The sequence below is a fragment of the Ursus americanus genome, chromosome X, assembly GCF_024610735.1.
Source record: "Ursus americanus isolate L20-20 chromosome X, mUrsAme1.1.p, whole genome shotgun sequence".
Taxonomy (NCBI): Eukaryota; Metazoa; Chordata; class Mammalia; order Carnivora; family Ursidae; genus Ursus; species Ursus americanus.
Genome location: NC_142164.1, coordinates 38,343,784 through 38,358,974, shown reverse-complemented (window position 1 = coordinate 38,358,974; position 15,191 = coordinate 38,343,784). Strand labels below are relative to the sequence as shown.

The following is a 15,191-nucleotide window of genomic DNA, read 5'->3' as shown; positions in this document are numbered from 1 at the left end:
AGTATTCATTGATGATTATTGCCTAGATGCGTTTTTTGTTCAGAGTTGCAGAATGGTGATTTTTAAAACTGTATAAATCCTTCATTTATTAACTAGAATTCTAATTTATCAGCTGGAATTCTAATAGGGTAATGAGTTACTACACCAACAACTTTGAATAATGGTCAGGAAGGTTTTAAGAATTTGTTATCATTATAAACACAATGGAATTTATGTGATCTGACCAGTTGTACTCATTATTCTTTTTGAAGCCAAAATTATCCTATCCTTGGCTTGGTGGAGCCCCTTTAAATTGGCCCCTGTCCTGTGTCCTTTTGAAAAAAAAATATTGATCTTTGATAACTTTCTTGCTTTCTGATACAAGACTCCTCAGGCTCATTTTGTACATTTCCTTTCCAGATCTGAAATTGGGTATGTATCTGACTCTAGGTTCTTTTTAGTGAAATATGTGATGTAGATACCGCAGGCTAATGTTAGGGGTTTTCTTTGCTCCTGGTAGTCATTTATTTTGATGTCTTTTCAGTTGACAGAATGAGGAAAAACATATTTTCTAAAGAGAAAAAATATGAGTTTATATTATTACTTCTAATTGAAAGTTAAAATGAAAAGAATTCTGTATACTTACTCTCTCCCCTGCCATCTTCCCTTCCCTATGGTAAAAATCTTGATTCCTAATGACATTAATATAATTTGTTATTTTCTTTATCCTATAACATACCTATGATAGCTTCAAAATAGCAATTTACAAGTGAACAAAATAACAATTTCAATTTTAATAGTAATAATAGAATTCTTAAATGCTGTTATTTCTTTGCTGTTCTTTTTTTTCTCTTTGAATTGACCGATTTCACTAAGAAAGTGCAGTCAAAATATCCGTTTTAAAGGCACTTGAAGTAATTTTTTTCTTTGTATGGTTTATGTCAACAACCAGATATATATTAAGTTCATTGGTTCCAGTTTTTAATTTTTAATAATTTTCTCTTTTTACCTCTTATTAATTTTTATTTTTAATTATTTAAAATATTTACATTGTTCTTTAACAATGGTATAGTCAGAGATGCTTCCCATCCATTCTTGCCATCCCCCATTCTTTTTCCTCTTTCCCCCTACCTCTTTCCTCCAGACATATTTATTTTTATTATTTTTTATTTATCTTTTCATTGTTTTGTATCACCACCCTTCTTATGAAAGTGTAGCATATTATATATGCTACTTACACTTGGTTTCTTTTACTTAAAATTATATCCTGGAGATTACTACATATTTCAGTGCACAGAGAGAGATCTTTCTCATTCTCGTTAAGGGCTACATAGGTTTACATTATGTGGATGTACCATAATTTATTTAGTTATGCCCCTGTTGTTTCTAGTGTTTAGCTGTAATTGTGGTTATATGGTCATTTCTAAACTTTAGTTATAACAGTGCTGTAATCAGTAACCTTGAAATTCAGATTTTGTTTCATAATTTCTAGTGTACCTTTGGGTTTAGGTTCTTAGAAATGGGTTGCTTCAAAGGGTAAAAATGTGTAATTTTGCTAGATATTTCAAATTTCTCTCCATGATGTTTGAATCCCAATTGCTGTGTATAAGAGTAGGATGGGGAATGGGATAGACTGGTGATGGGTAGTAAGGAGGGCACTTATTGCATGGTGCACTGGGTGTTATACGCAACTAATGAATCATCGAACTTTACATCAGAAACCAGGGATGTACTGTACGGTGACTAACAATATAATTAAAAAACATTTTAAAAAAAGAGTACCTCTTTCCCAGAGTCTCACCTACAGAGAATATTGCCAAACTTGTATTTTTGCCAATTCTGACAGGGAAATTTGATTGAAGAATTTTTGGAGTGATCACATTGATGTTCTCAGGAGCAGATACATTTGCCACTTACCCATCCCCTGCTAAATTCAGTATTCATCACAAACCTGGGAGAACCACTTTATCTTTTAGGAAAGACATTTCTTCCACTAATTTGCCTACTCCTGCTAAGTGCAATGAAGACAATGCTCCCTCAAATAGGAGTTTCTTCTATAGTTGCCTATAAAAGAGACTTTGAAACATGTGTAAGAGTTTTTTTTCTATAGAGAAAACAAATGGTAATAATCAATGAGACACATTTGTCCATTGCTATTCTAAATGTAATTTTCATAATTCCCTTAGGTAGGATATAATTTTATTCTTACTGGTTATTGTTTGGTTCAAGGAATTTATTTCTTATTATAGGGTCCTCCTGGACTTCCTGGATTTCCAGGGACACCAGGTCTTCCTGTAAGTAGAATTTGGCTTTTTAATTGAAAATTCCTTTAAAAGTAATCTAAGAAATATTATACATGTGTTATATCCCTTTTAAAGGGAATGCCAGGCCATGATGGGGCCCCGGGACCTCAAGGTATCCCTGGATGCAATGGAACCAAGGTAAGATTTTTTTCAACTTAATTTTAGGCAATATGCTTAATAATAATAGATTTTAAAGTTTAAGGAAATCAATATGAAGAATGTTAGAGATATAGTAGCTTCATGTCTAAGACATATATAGGGTATGTTCTGAGTTAACATTTTCAATATATTGAAATATCAATAATTCTTTAGACATTTATAATCAACTGAGATATTGCATTGGATTGAAGGTTATTTACTGAATCCTATTTTTACTTTAGTGTAAAGTAGGATGAGAGTTAAAAAGGAATTAGGATATATAAGTTTCAAATATTATATTATTTGTTAAGAGTAATACTTAATGAATGTCATCCATTAGCTTTGCCTTTTTTAAAACTAAGTACGATGTAAATTTTCAAAAATTCATGTTTTTGAAAAATTTTTTACCTTGTCTAATAACTTCCTTAAGAAAAATCCTAAAAGTCTACCTGTAATACAGGACATTAATTTTTACTATAAACTATAAGTATGAAAACGGAAACTCTTCTCCATCAGCTAAAATGATGAATTTAACAATTTAAAAAGAAAAATAAAACTTTATGTATGAAAAACATTTTTTCTTGACCCACTTTTCTTGTCTTTCGTCAACTGTTTGGGTTTATTATAAAGTGATAGCAAGGATAAAAAATGAGGAAATTTTGCTTTTTTGACAGTTTGTTTATCATAGCCTCTGTTCTTATTCCCTCACTTTTCTCCTTTTCCTATCTATTAATGCAATATGTTATTATTTTCTGTTTATCCTTTTGGCATTTTCCATTCTGCACATGGTATTCTGTGTAATTGTTCATGAAATATCCTTGATCCTTCTAACTTAATGGCATGTGTCAGATTTTGTATTAGGGTACATATTTAAAATAACTTGAACAAACTATTTTGTATTATGAAGGCTGTATTTTGTGTTAATTATTGTAGTATATACTTGAAGGCAATAAAATTATTTTTACCTCCAATATTTCTCCAGGTCAGTGTGACCCTTGCCAATAACAACAACAAAAATTATATATATATGTATGTATACACACACACACACACACACACACACACACACACGTATCTATTTTATTTGTGAGGCTTACCTGAGTTCTTCATTTCAGCTGGGGCAGCCTTATAGTGATAGGACAAATGTGGAGTAGTTTGCATGGAACATTGCTTTTAAAGTAGGCTACATTCTTGTGCCTATTCTGGTTATTTGTTTGTTTGTTTGCCAGCATGCCTTGAGAACAAAAAGACCACTAGCCAATGTTTTAAATTTGAAGATCAGTGTATCCACAATGAGTATAGTATGCTATATGACAAAAGGGATCTTTTTCTTTCTTTTTATAAAGCAGCACCTTAGGAGATCTCATGATTAGTTTATGTGTGAAGCCCCCAATTATGTTTTTTAAATGAGATTTAAATTTTTTAAATGGGATTTATTATGTATACTACCAGATAAATTTTTGAAATATTTTACTATGTAACTAATAGAATGAGCCTTAGAGATGGAATCAGACTATATGGGTTCTTTTGTTTTCTGTCTTCTAAACTTGATGTAAAGGCCATTTCCCTTCTCTCTGGGCCTATTTTTTCCATATGTAAAAAGTGATGGAGAGAAGAGTACTGGACAAAGTAACTCAAAGGCCCACAGCTGTAATAATCTTACTCTTTTAAGCCTCTGAGAAGGATGTCTCTAGGATTACCGTGGCATGTGGGTATTAGAAAGGAGGTTGCATTGGGGTTCTTCTACAGCAATTTTACTTTTGTTTTCCAAACCAAATGTCCATATTAGTACTTTACAATAGTGAGTGAGAAAAATTGGGTGCCTAGAAAACATAATGACCTGCAATTGCTAGAACTATTGCTATTATTGTCCTCTTGGTGATATTAATGGCATTCTTTTTTTACCATCTTTTCCTCTTTACAAAAATAATTTGAAATAGTTTACAATAGAAAAATGCAATAGGGCAGTTAAAATAAGAATCTATATAATGCATGGGCAGGAAATTGAGACAAATCATTAACTATTAAATGTGATGATGGCTAGGAATCTGTGGTATGCTTGTCTCAAAATGGATTTGTCAGAAGAAAATGACTGGGGTAGAAGATATTTTCTTTATTTCTGATTAGGATTGATGAGTAGGGATAAAAGTATCTTAGAAGGCTGAACTGATATAGGCAGTTGATATTGAAATAATTGGAAAGGGAATGCTAATGAGTTTTTGGCAATCTGGCATGTTTCAGAATGGCTTTTACAGAAATCTTTTCAACAAGTTATTGTTTGTTGGTATAGTTATGCTTTTTTTCTTGTTCTTCCATATTCTTTTATTTTTAACTCCTAGGGAGAACGTGGATTTCCAGGCAGTCCCGGTTTTCCTGGTTTACAGGGTCCTCCAGTAAGTTATACAATTTGGGACTATAATGAACACAGGAATTGACAGAAGAAGCAGAAATGTAGAAAGTGAGCTCAGTGCATTCATGTGGAACAAAGTAGTACATTTGAACCTAGTAAACCATAAAAAGATTTTTTTTAAAAAAAAAGAAGTTGGTAGTATAGCTCTGTGCTGAGTAAAAGCAAGGATTCTGTTGTATTTAATATAAATGTCATCTCTAAGTATCCTAAAATACTGTTTACTTAGAATGACCCTAGAGTAATCTATTTAATTGACTCTATTTGGAAAGCATTGTGTTCTTTTGCTCTCACCCCTCTCGTATATATAAAATAATCCTTTTCTTTTTAATAATAGGGACCTCCTGGGATCCCAGGTTTGAAGGTAAGCATCTCATGCTAGCAAAGTAAACATTTTGAATAAGAAATTCAGAAAGCTTGCAACTTCAATCAGATAATGTCTCTTGATGTCTGCCTTAAAATAGATGTTTCTAGAAGTTGTGCAGGTACCCACAAGCCCTCCTTAAGTAATCTCCTTTGTTCCATGGAAGTATCTTCTGTGTGCTGACAGACTCAAATTTCTTTTCTTTTTTTTTCTTTTTTTTTTATTTGAGATTTTATTTATTTATTTGAGAGAGAGAGAGAAAGAGCATGAGCATGGGGAGGTGCAGAGGGAGAAGGAGAAGCAGACTCTCCACTGAGCAGGGAGAACATGCTGGGCTCAATCCCTCAACCCAGAGATCATGACCTGAGCTGAAATCAGATGCTTAACCGACTAAGCTACCCAAGCACCCCTCAACTTTCTTTTCTGATACTTTTAGTTCCCATTACATTTTGATACAGTTTGACCCTCTGCTCCCTCTCGAATACTCCTTTTCCCTGACTTCTGTGACACTACCCTTTCATGATTATCTTCTGTATCTCTCTGGTCATCACACAGTCTTCTATACAAATTCATTCTATTCTATGCATCAGGTATCAGGACACAGTTCTGACCCCTTTTCCTCTTCTATGCCTAGCAATATTGTGAAATCTCATGATATTGTTTACTATCCAGCTACTAAATACCTACATTTATATCTCTAAAATAGACTTTTCTTCTGAGTTGGATGCGTTTATTGAACTGCCTCTCTGACATCTCTACTCGGATATCTCCGAGACATTCAAATTAACACGTTCAAAGTTAACCCAGACCCCTAAAACCTGAGACTTAGTATTTGCATCTTCTACTCTTTCACATACCTCCTCATTCTATTCTATCACTAAATTCTGTTAATTTTGCCTATAAAATATATCTTAAATTCTCCATCTCCACTGCCATCACACCAACCATAATGTCTCATCTGGACTATTGTAATAGCTTCTTCTTAGTCTTTTTTTTTTTTCATTAATATCCCCTCACCTCCCAGCCTGACTTATTCTAGATTGAATAGTCAAGAATGATCTTTTAAAAAACATAAATCAGTAATTTAATTTCACCGCTTATAAACTTTCAAGGGCTTCCCGCTGCATCTGAGATAAAGTCCACATTCTTTTTCAAGACCTGTAACACCTGCATGTTCTGGTCCCTGCCTACATTTCCAGACTTCTTTTTAAACCACCTTTCCCTTGGCTTGCTGATCACACTGGTCTGCATTAAGTTATTTGAATGTACCAAGCTCTTCATTTTTGGAGTCCTTTGTAGATGATACTTCAACTGCCTAATACTCTTAAACCATTTTTACCTGGCTGACTCTTGATTATCCTTTAGATCTCAGCCTGAATGTTGCCTTCAAGGATTGCCCTTTTTTGACTACCCAAATTAATTCCTCCACTATTTCTTTTTTTGAAATTGAAATATATTTGACGTATAACACTATATAAATTTAAGGTATGTAATGTTAATTTGATACATTTATATATTATGATTGTCATTATAACAATAATTAGCACCTCTATCATATTACATAATTATCACTTCTTTTTAGTCCTCCACTATTTCTTTATCATGCACCATGTTGTTTTCTCCATAACCTTTAACTGAACCTTTTGTCGTCTTATTTGTTTACATGTTATGATCTGCATTTTAAAACCAGTACATTGTTAGCACCATGAAGACAGAGGTCTTGTTTATCTCCTTCACTACTTAGTATCCAGAGCTAACACAGTTCTTGGAAAATAGTAATAATTGATAAATGTTTTTTAATGAATGAGTAACTGAAGGTACTACAGGCTCATAATAAGTCGATTGTACTTCAGTGTTTTCTGGCCACTTCCCCATTTCCCTTTAAAAGGTAAATTTATTCATGTTAATTACTGAGAATACCTAATCTTCAGAACATTTATATGACAGATTTAATTCTGAGATCGTTTTTTGTGCTCTTGCCTGTTTTTGTGTGTCATAACTGTTACTTACAACTTCCACTGATGATTTCTTTCAGGGAGAACCAGGCAGTATAATTATGTCATCACTGCCAGGACCAAAGGGTAATCCAGGATATCCAGGTCCTCCTGGAATACAAGTAAGCATCCAGTGATTTTCATCTTTACTATATTAATTAAATCAGATCACAGCATCACATTTTTCTCTTCAGCCTTTAATTTCCTCTATTTTAGTTACAGAAATTATCTGAAGTTTGATAGACACTGCATGTACTTCATACCTGGAAATAAAAGCAATCTGGACCAGGGAGAATTTTGTAAAGGACTGCTTTGTTCTTTCAACTTTCTATCCAGTTTCCATGGAAATTTTTGTTTTGGGATTTGGCAGTGGAAATACGCTTCTGTATTCTTATTCTTGTGCTGTGAGGATCAGTAGGTGGTAGGAGTAGTCCTGATAATTGTAAATGGTCTGGTTAAAAATAAAAATTGTAGGTCTCCCATCTAAGATATTAGAAGACATCATTTGTAACACTGTTAGTTATGCATAAGTGAACATATTTTGAAGGCTGAAGGAATAAAATTTATGCATGGTGAACTTCAAGTACAATCTTAAGAAAAAAGTTATGTTAACCTATAGATAACATGCATGGAGACAGCAATATCTTTTGAGTATAGATCAGGTAGTCAATTTCTTGAGGTTTATATTTCATAAAGTTGATCTCTTTGCCAAAAAAAATTAGTACTTTCTAATATTTGATTACTAAGATACAATGTTGGGAAAATTTTTCATTAACTACTAACTCATTCCATGCTTGACAACACCCATCCATGTGATCTTAAGTACCGTCAATCTTGCCCTTTATCCCTTATAATTTTTTGTTATGTAATATTTGAAAATGCAGCCAAATACATGGAAGATATATGTATGCTATGAAGCATTAACTACCAAATGAACACATATGAATCCAAAATAACATTTAAGAACTAGAACATTTCAAATAATTTTGAATCAACCTGGGGTTTCCTTGGCAGTCACATCCTTGTGCATTCTACCAAGATATAAGTACCATTTTGAGTTTTCTATTGCTTCTTAAAGATAGTTTTGTTATAAATATATCTCTAAACAAGAGTGTTTAATTTTGCTTTTAAAATAATATAACATTTATATAGTTTTCTATAGTTTTCTGCAACTTTTTCCACTTGATATGTTAAGATGCCTCCATGTAACTGTAGTTCATTCAGTTTCACTTCCATGTAACATTCCAGTGTGTGTACATACTACAATTTATTTCTCTGATCTCCTATTATTGAATATTTGGTTGTTTGGGAATTTTTTTAATTACAAAATAATCCAGGATTTATACCTAGATATAGAGTTGCTGGATTTCACTGAAGTCAAATTTTCAGCTTTTTAAGATGCCAAATTGAGTTCCACAAAAGTTGCATCATTCCTTTATCTGTTGTCCCAGTTATTCTCACTTCCTTCTTTGTCTTTAATCTTATTTATTTAATTTAATTAATTTTTTCGCATCCTTTAAAATTTTAAAAAATTTTTTATTCTGGTATAATTAACATAAAATGTTATATTGGTTCCAGGTGTACAATATAATGATTCCACAATTCTGTACATTATTCAGTGTTCATCACAATAAGTGTATTCTTAATCCGTTTCACTTATTTCACCCATCTCCCCCATCTGTCTCCCCTCTGGCACCACCAGTTTGTTCTCTTTATTTAAGAATCTGTTCTTTTTTTATTGTCTCTTTAATCTGTCTGTTTTGATTAAATTAAATTCTTCTTTAAAATTTAATTTAATTTTTTAAATTATTATGTTCAATTAGCCAACATATAGTATATCATTAGTTTTTGTGATAGTGTTAATTTAAATTTCACATATGACTGAAATCCTATGGTATTTTTTTTTCTCTGACTGACTTATTTGACTTAGCACTATACCCTCTAGATCTATCCATATTGCAAATGGCAAGATTTCATTCTTTTTTTATGGCTGGGTAGTATTCCAGTGTGTGTGTGTGTATGTGTGTGTGTGTACACACCACATCTTCTTTATCCATTCATCTATGGATGGACACTTGGGTTACTTCCATATCTTGGCTATTGTAAATAAGGCTGCAATAAACATAAGGGTGCATATGCATTTTCAAATTAGTGTTTTCATTTTCTTTGGGTAAATACATAGTTATTTTTTACTTTAAAATAGAGAAGCCACCTGGAAGCTGGTAGTCCTTCCCTTCCCATTTCTAGCATAAAAGCCCACTAAATGCCCATCTTTATCACTTTATTTTGTAAAGCTTCCTTACTATGTGTTTGTCCTACATTTGTTATCTACTGCTATAAAACGTAAGTTTTCTAAAAGCTGTAGCCATTCTTTTTAGTTGAATTTCTTTATAGTTACTTCCTCCTTTTATTCTTATACATTTTAAAATTCTGCTTATAATACTGCAGAATTATAGAACTGTATAACCAAATTCTGGCAGTTACTTAAGTTAAAATTTCATTCATTTAGTTCTTTGTGTGATATAGTTGAGAGGTTTTTTTTTTTTAATCCTTTTCTTCCATTCTTTTATAATAGGGCCCAGCTGGTCCCACTGGTTTACCAGGGCCAACTGGTCCCCCAGGACCACCAGGTTTGATGGTAAGCTTACTTGAGTAATTTCGTTTCTCCTATTTAAAAAAACAATTTCTCTCAGGAATAGTAATATTATTTCTACTACTTGAAATTATAATGCATTTTCAATGTTTACAATCTATATATTTTATTTTATTTTATTTTATTAAGACTTTATTTACCCATTTGACAGAGAGAGAGAAGGAGAGAGAGAGCACAAGCAGGGGGAATGGCAGAGGGATAGGGAGGGGGAGAAGTAAGTTCCCCAGTGCGCAAGGAGCCCGATGCGGGTCTCCATCCCAGGACCCTGGGATCATGACCTGAGCCAAAGGCAGACACTTAACCAACTGAGCCACCGAGGCGCCCCTGTTTTTATTTTTAAAAAATTAGTATTTACTTGAGAGAGAGAGAGCGTGTGTGCACAAGTGGAGAAGGGGCAGAGAGAGAGGGAGAAGCAGACTTCCCACTAAGCAGGGAGCCAACCCAGGGCTCAATCCCAGGAGTCCAGGATCATGACCTGAGCCAAAGGCAGATGCTTAATGGACTGAGCCACCCAGGTGCCCCTATATATTTTTTTCATTTACAGGATATTTTACAATGCTATGGTGAGCAATATATGTGCTAAGTAATAGCTTCATTTTATAGATGGGGAAAAATAAGGTACATAAAAGGAAAGATTTAAAATAAAATATTTTGTTGGTTACCTATTGATGTATCCATGTTGAAGTTGATTCTAGCCATTGCATTAAGTCTTCTAGGGCAATTCTGTGGTCACTTGATGAAATGTGTTTCTTCATATTGCAGTTTCGTTTAAGAGGAACAAAAACGGGTATTCAGAAAAAAATATTGGCTCTCATTTCTGAGGGGCCTGTGACAAAACAGTAGGATTGGCGAGGGTAGTGAATCACTCTGTAATGGAATAAGGATTTTTGTACCCCAGGAAAGAACCAAAAACTTCTAAAGAGCTTGACTATGCAGCTAGTTCTCTTACTTTACTACCTCTATGGTCACTCATATTTTCTACTGTAATTAAATTCTGAGTATTTTTGCCCCTGAAATACTTAGATTTCATTCAAGTCATGTTTTGGACTTAGAGCTTTGCCTCTTAAAAGGGCAGGAAAATTGTACTTCAGTCAAAGTAATTTCTCATGTGCCATTCTATCTCTCATCTACCATATATTTAAGTGACAGTTTTCATTATACCTTTATGGATTGCACAATTTTGCTTGTGACAATTGGTCCTCTATTCTTGAATGAAGGAAATAACATTTGGTAAATACTAAAAGAATCTACCAGAAAAGATTGTGATTTCTGCTTTCCTGGAAATATCTACAAAAGGATTAGAAAACCCCTTTGTTTAGTCTATTTTAGTTGTAGACATCCTGCAAAGCATGAGACTCTGGACTATGGCACTTTTTCCTAACTCTGTTATTATAACATCAGTATAACCTAGATGTGTTGTTACATCTTGAATGTCCTCAACTCTTGTGACTCTATAACTGATTCGCTCTGCACTTCTGAATGTTCCTTCAATTAACCCTGATTCAACAGGTGAAGCAAAGTCTTAAAAATGCCACCAGATACAATATGTAAATGAATAGATTCACTGAGATCAAAGAGGTAATATACTTGGGCAAACAAATGCTTATTTAACTTTTCAAGCCTTGAAACATTCCAAAGTCAGGTCACATAAAAATAAAATGAACTAAGAAAGTAAACACATGCTTTTTAGAACTAGAGAGTTAATTGCCTTATGACACCTGAATTATTTATCTATGATTCTGATATGAGAAATTTGATATGTTGGTTGAGATTAACTTTTATATTGATTTTTGGTACTGATGTTACCCCTCTGCCCGCATATATCCTAGTTTTTCTTCCCCTGTGCACTTGTATGCTGTCACAGGAAGTCTCCACGTTCATCTAGTTTGTTAAAATCAATTTAAATGTGAGAAAAAAATGGGAATATAGTATTTTCAAGGGCTTTTTCAGTCCTTGTTTTTTTATAAAACCAAATAATTATTTTGAAACCAAATAATTTTTAGTAAACTTATTAATATATCCCTTTTTTCCTTTTCTGTGTCTTCTATTCTTAGGGCCCTCCTGGTCCACCAGGACTTCCAGGACCAAAGGTGATTTTCTTTTTCTTTACATTTTTTATTTGGTGTGAATTCTTTCTGTTAGTGTCAATGAGATTTTAACTAAAACCTCTCTCTTCAGGGGAATATGGGCTTAAATTTCCAGGGACCCAAGGGTGAAAAGGTGAGTAAAGAAAAATGTTGATTATTCAGCCCTCAGTTTTCTCCTTTTCTCATCATTTGAGCTCGTCTTTCTGCTTCTTGCAACTGACTTAGCTTACATTTTATATTATTGTCTGTGTAAATTATGAAATATTACTTTCTTATTGAATCTTGCAAACAGGGTGAGCAAGGTCTTCAGGGCCCCCCTGGGCCACCTGGACAGATCAGTGAACAGAAAAGACCAATTGATGTAGAGTTTCAGAAAGGAGATCAGGTGAGTATGTAGAGAGGAAATCAACGAACATTTTGCTATAACAGCAGCATTTCATTAAAATGCATTATAAGCTGGAATATAATTATATGTGAAGGTATTTTAAAAATAACAAGGATTTGAGATAATTAAATTTTAAGGAGCTTTTATTGAGATATAATTTATATACCATACAATTCACCCATTTAAAGTATATAATTCCATTTTTTTTTTTTGTATATTCACAGGGTAGTGAGACCATGACTACAGTGTAATTTTAGAACATTCTCATCAGCCACCCTCCAAAACCCCATACCTGTTTGTTGTCACTCTTCATTTCTCCCCAAACTCTCAGCCCTAGGCAACTACTAATACACTTTTTGGCTCTGTAGATTGGCCTACTCTGATCACGTCACATAAATAGAATCATACACTATATGGTGGTCTGTGTCTGGCTTCTTCTACTTAGTAGGTTTTCAGGTTCTTCCATATTGTAGCATCTATCAGTACTTCATTTCTTTGTATGGCTGAATAATGTTCCCAAATGTGAATATTCTACATATTGTTTATCCATTTATTAGTTGATAGACATTTGGATTGTTTACATTTTTGGCTATTATGAATAATGCATTCATGTATGAAATTAGGTCATGGTAAGGTCGGTGGTCATTGTCTTAGATGCCTCTCTTCTCTACATTTCACTGATATACAAAGAGAAAGATGGTATTACTCTATAAACCCTTGTTGTGTTTAGAAATAATTGTCTGATACCTTGCTTCTACTAGAGTAGATGAGATCATACATATCTTTTATAGCATAGTAATCCACCCTTGAACAAAGTGTGTACATTGTTGTTTCACTTGAATGCTGATAAGAAAGTATAAAGGACAAATTGTACTGAAACTCTACCATCAATATGGATTGGGTCATTTAATTCTCTGCCAAAATGTATATGTGTTATATAGCACCTATATCTCCTAGTTTTTGCTTTTTATAAAATGTATCATTAATAATTTCATTTTAAGTGTTGTCTTTTTATTTACCTCAAAACTCAGCTTGTACATACATTAGAAATGAACTGAAGTAAGCAAAGATGGCTCTTGGTTCTTTTGCCTAGCAGATTTCAACTTTGAATTAGAAACATCCTGTTATCTTTGGTTATACTGCCTGAGTCTGTAGTTCAGCTTGTTAAAAGTGTTTTTAGCTAGCTCTAGTATTAATGTTGCTTTCCTTTCCCCTACTACTGTGTAGGGACTTCCTGGTGACCGAGGGCCTCCTGGACCTCCAGGGATACGTGGTCCTCCAGTAAGTCACCTAAAATTCTTTAGTGTCATTTAATGTAAATTGGTATTGATATGTAGCACTCCATGAACCAGAGTAAAACTACTTTTGTGTGTACAGGGTCCTCCAGGTGGTGTGAAAGGTGAGAAGGGTGAGCAAGGAGAGCCTGGCAAAAGAGTAAGTGTTATGACTACGAATTCTCTTTGCAAAAGATTTTTAAATGTGTGTTTGTGTGTGTGTGTGTGTAATTTCTTAAATCCCACTTTCTTTGTCTCAAAATGTCATATTTATTTATTTATTATAATATTGAAGTCCGAAAAGTCTACTTAATAGTCCAAGGCAGGAATAAAGCTTGTTACATTCTTTAATCTCATACTCCCCAAATAACAAATTTATATTCTTGCATTTCTTTGAATCTTATAGGGTAAACCGGGCAAAGATGGAGAGAATGGCCAACCAGGAATTCCAGTGAGTAGATAAAGCCCATTCCCTTCACCTCATCCCCCAAAATAGCAACATTTGTATGTGGTTGTAGAGAAGCAGGATGGCAAACAGGCTTGGGTTTGGAAATAGTTACTATAAATGGAAATTACACTTTCTCTTTTGAATATGAATTTAAAATTTCTTTGTTAAAAAACAAAGTTCAGATTTTTTTTAAAGATTTCATTTATTTATTCATTCGACAGAGATAGAGACAGCCAGAGAGAGAGGGAACACAGGCAGGGGGAGTGGGAGAGGAAGAAGCAGGCTCATAGCAGAAGAGCCTGATGTGGGGCTCGATCCCATAACGCCAGGATCACGCCCTGAGCCGAAGGCAGACGCTTAACCGCTGTGCCACCCAGGCGCCCCCAAAGTTCAGATTTTTAAGTCAGATTTATTGAGATATAACTTGTATACAGTAAAATGAACCATTTTCAGTATACAGTTTTGTGTGTTTTGGCAAACACTACAGTGTATAATCAGCTTTAAAATAAAAAACAGTTCCATCACCCTCAAAAGTTCCCCCAATGTTCTTTTGTAGTCATCTTCTCCCCTCCCTACCACCCAAAGCTCCTGGAAGCAATTGATCTGTTCTCTATCCCTATGATATTCGTTATTCCAGAATGTCATTTAAATGGAGTCATATTGTATATAGCTTTTTGAATCAGGATTCTTTCACACAGCATAATACATTGTACTATATGTCAATAGGTCATTCCTTTTATTGCTGAGTAGTATTTGTAGGGATGTACCAAGGTTTGTTTATCCATTTATCCACTGGAGGACAATTTGGATGTTTCTGGTTTTGGCCATTATGAATAAAACTGCTTAAAACATTCACATACAGTATTTTGTGTGAACATAAGTTTTTCAATAAAAGTTTTGACAGATCATTCTAATTACTACAAAATAAAGAGGAACATAAAAACGTGCAAGTCTAGGAACATTATTTCAAGCAGTCTCAGTATCGTATACACAGTAGATGTTAAAAGAGGTTTTCAAGAACAGAAAATTTGATGAAATTTTGTAGACCACTCTGAAGAAGGGATAATTCTTAACAAGCTTGGAAGTTGGAAGTATTAAAATCAGATAAATTGGTTGCCAGTTGATTTTGCTAAACAAGCAGTCCTCAGTTTGTGAACTC

At 33.8% G+C, this 15,191-nt stretch overlaps 1 protein-coding gene across 2 annotated transcripts in view; it reads left to right on the top strand.

Moving 5' to 3' along the window:
* COL4A5 (collagen type IV alpha 5 chain) overlaps nt 1-15,191 on the top strand; it is a 241,377-nt gene that overhangs the window by 123,796 nt on the left and 102,390 nt on the right. For both annotated transcript variants that reach the window (XM_087859697.1, XM_087859696.1), the window contains exons 5-16: nt 2,229-2,273; nt 2,358-2,420; nt 4,760-4,813; nt 5,165-5,191; nt 7,227-7,307; nt 9,761-9,823; nt 11,893-11,928; nt 12,017-12,058; nt 12,218-12,310; nt 13,538-13,591; nt 13,688-13,744; nt 13,991-14,035. In XM_087859697.1, the coding sequence (XP_087715823.1) occupies nt 2,229-2,273; nt 2,358-2,420; nt 4,760-4,813; nt 5,165-5,191; nt 7,227-7,307; nt 9,761-9,823; nt 11,893-11,928; nt 12,017-12,058; nt 12,218-12,310; nt 13,538-13,591; nt 13,688-13,744; nt 13,991-14,035 (660 nt within the window). The remainder of the gene's footprint in view (nt 1-2,228; nt 2,274-2,357; nt 2,421-4,759; nt 4,814-5,164; nt 5,192-7,226; nt 7,308-9,760; nt 9,824-11,892; nt 11,929-12,016; nt 12,059-12,217; nt 12,311-13,537; nt 13,592-13,687; nt 13,745-13,990; nt 14,036-15,191) is intronic.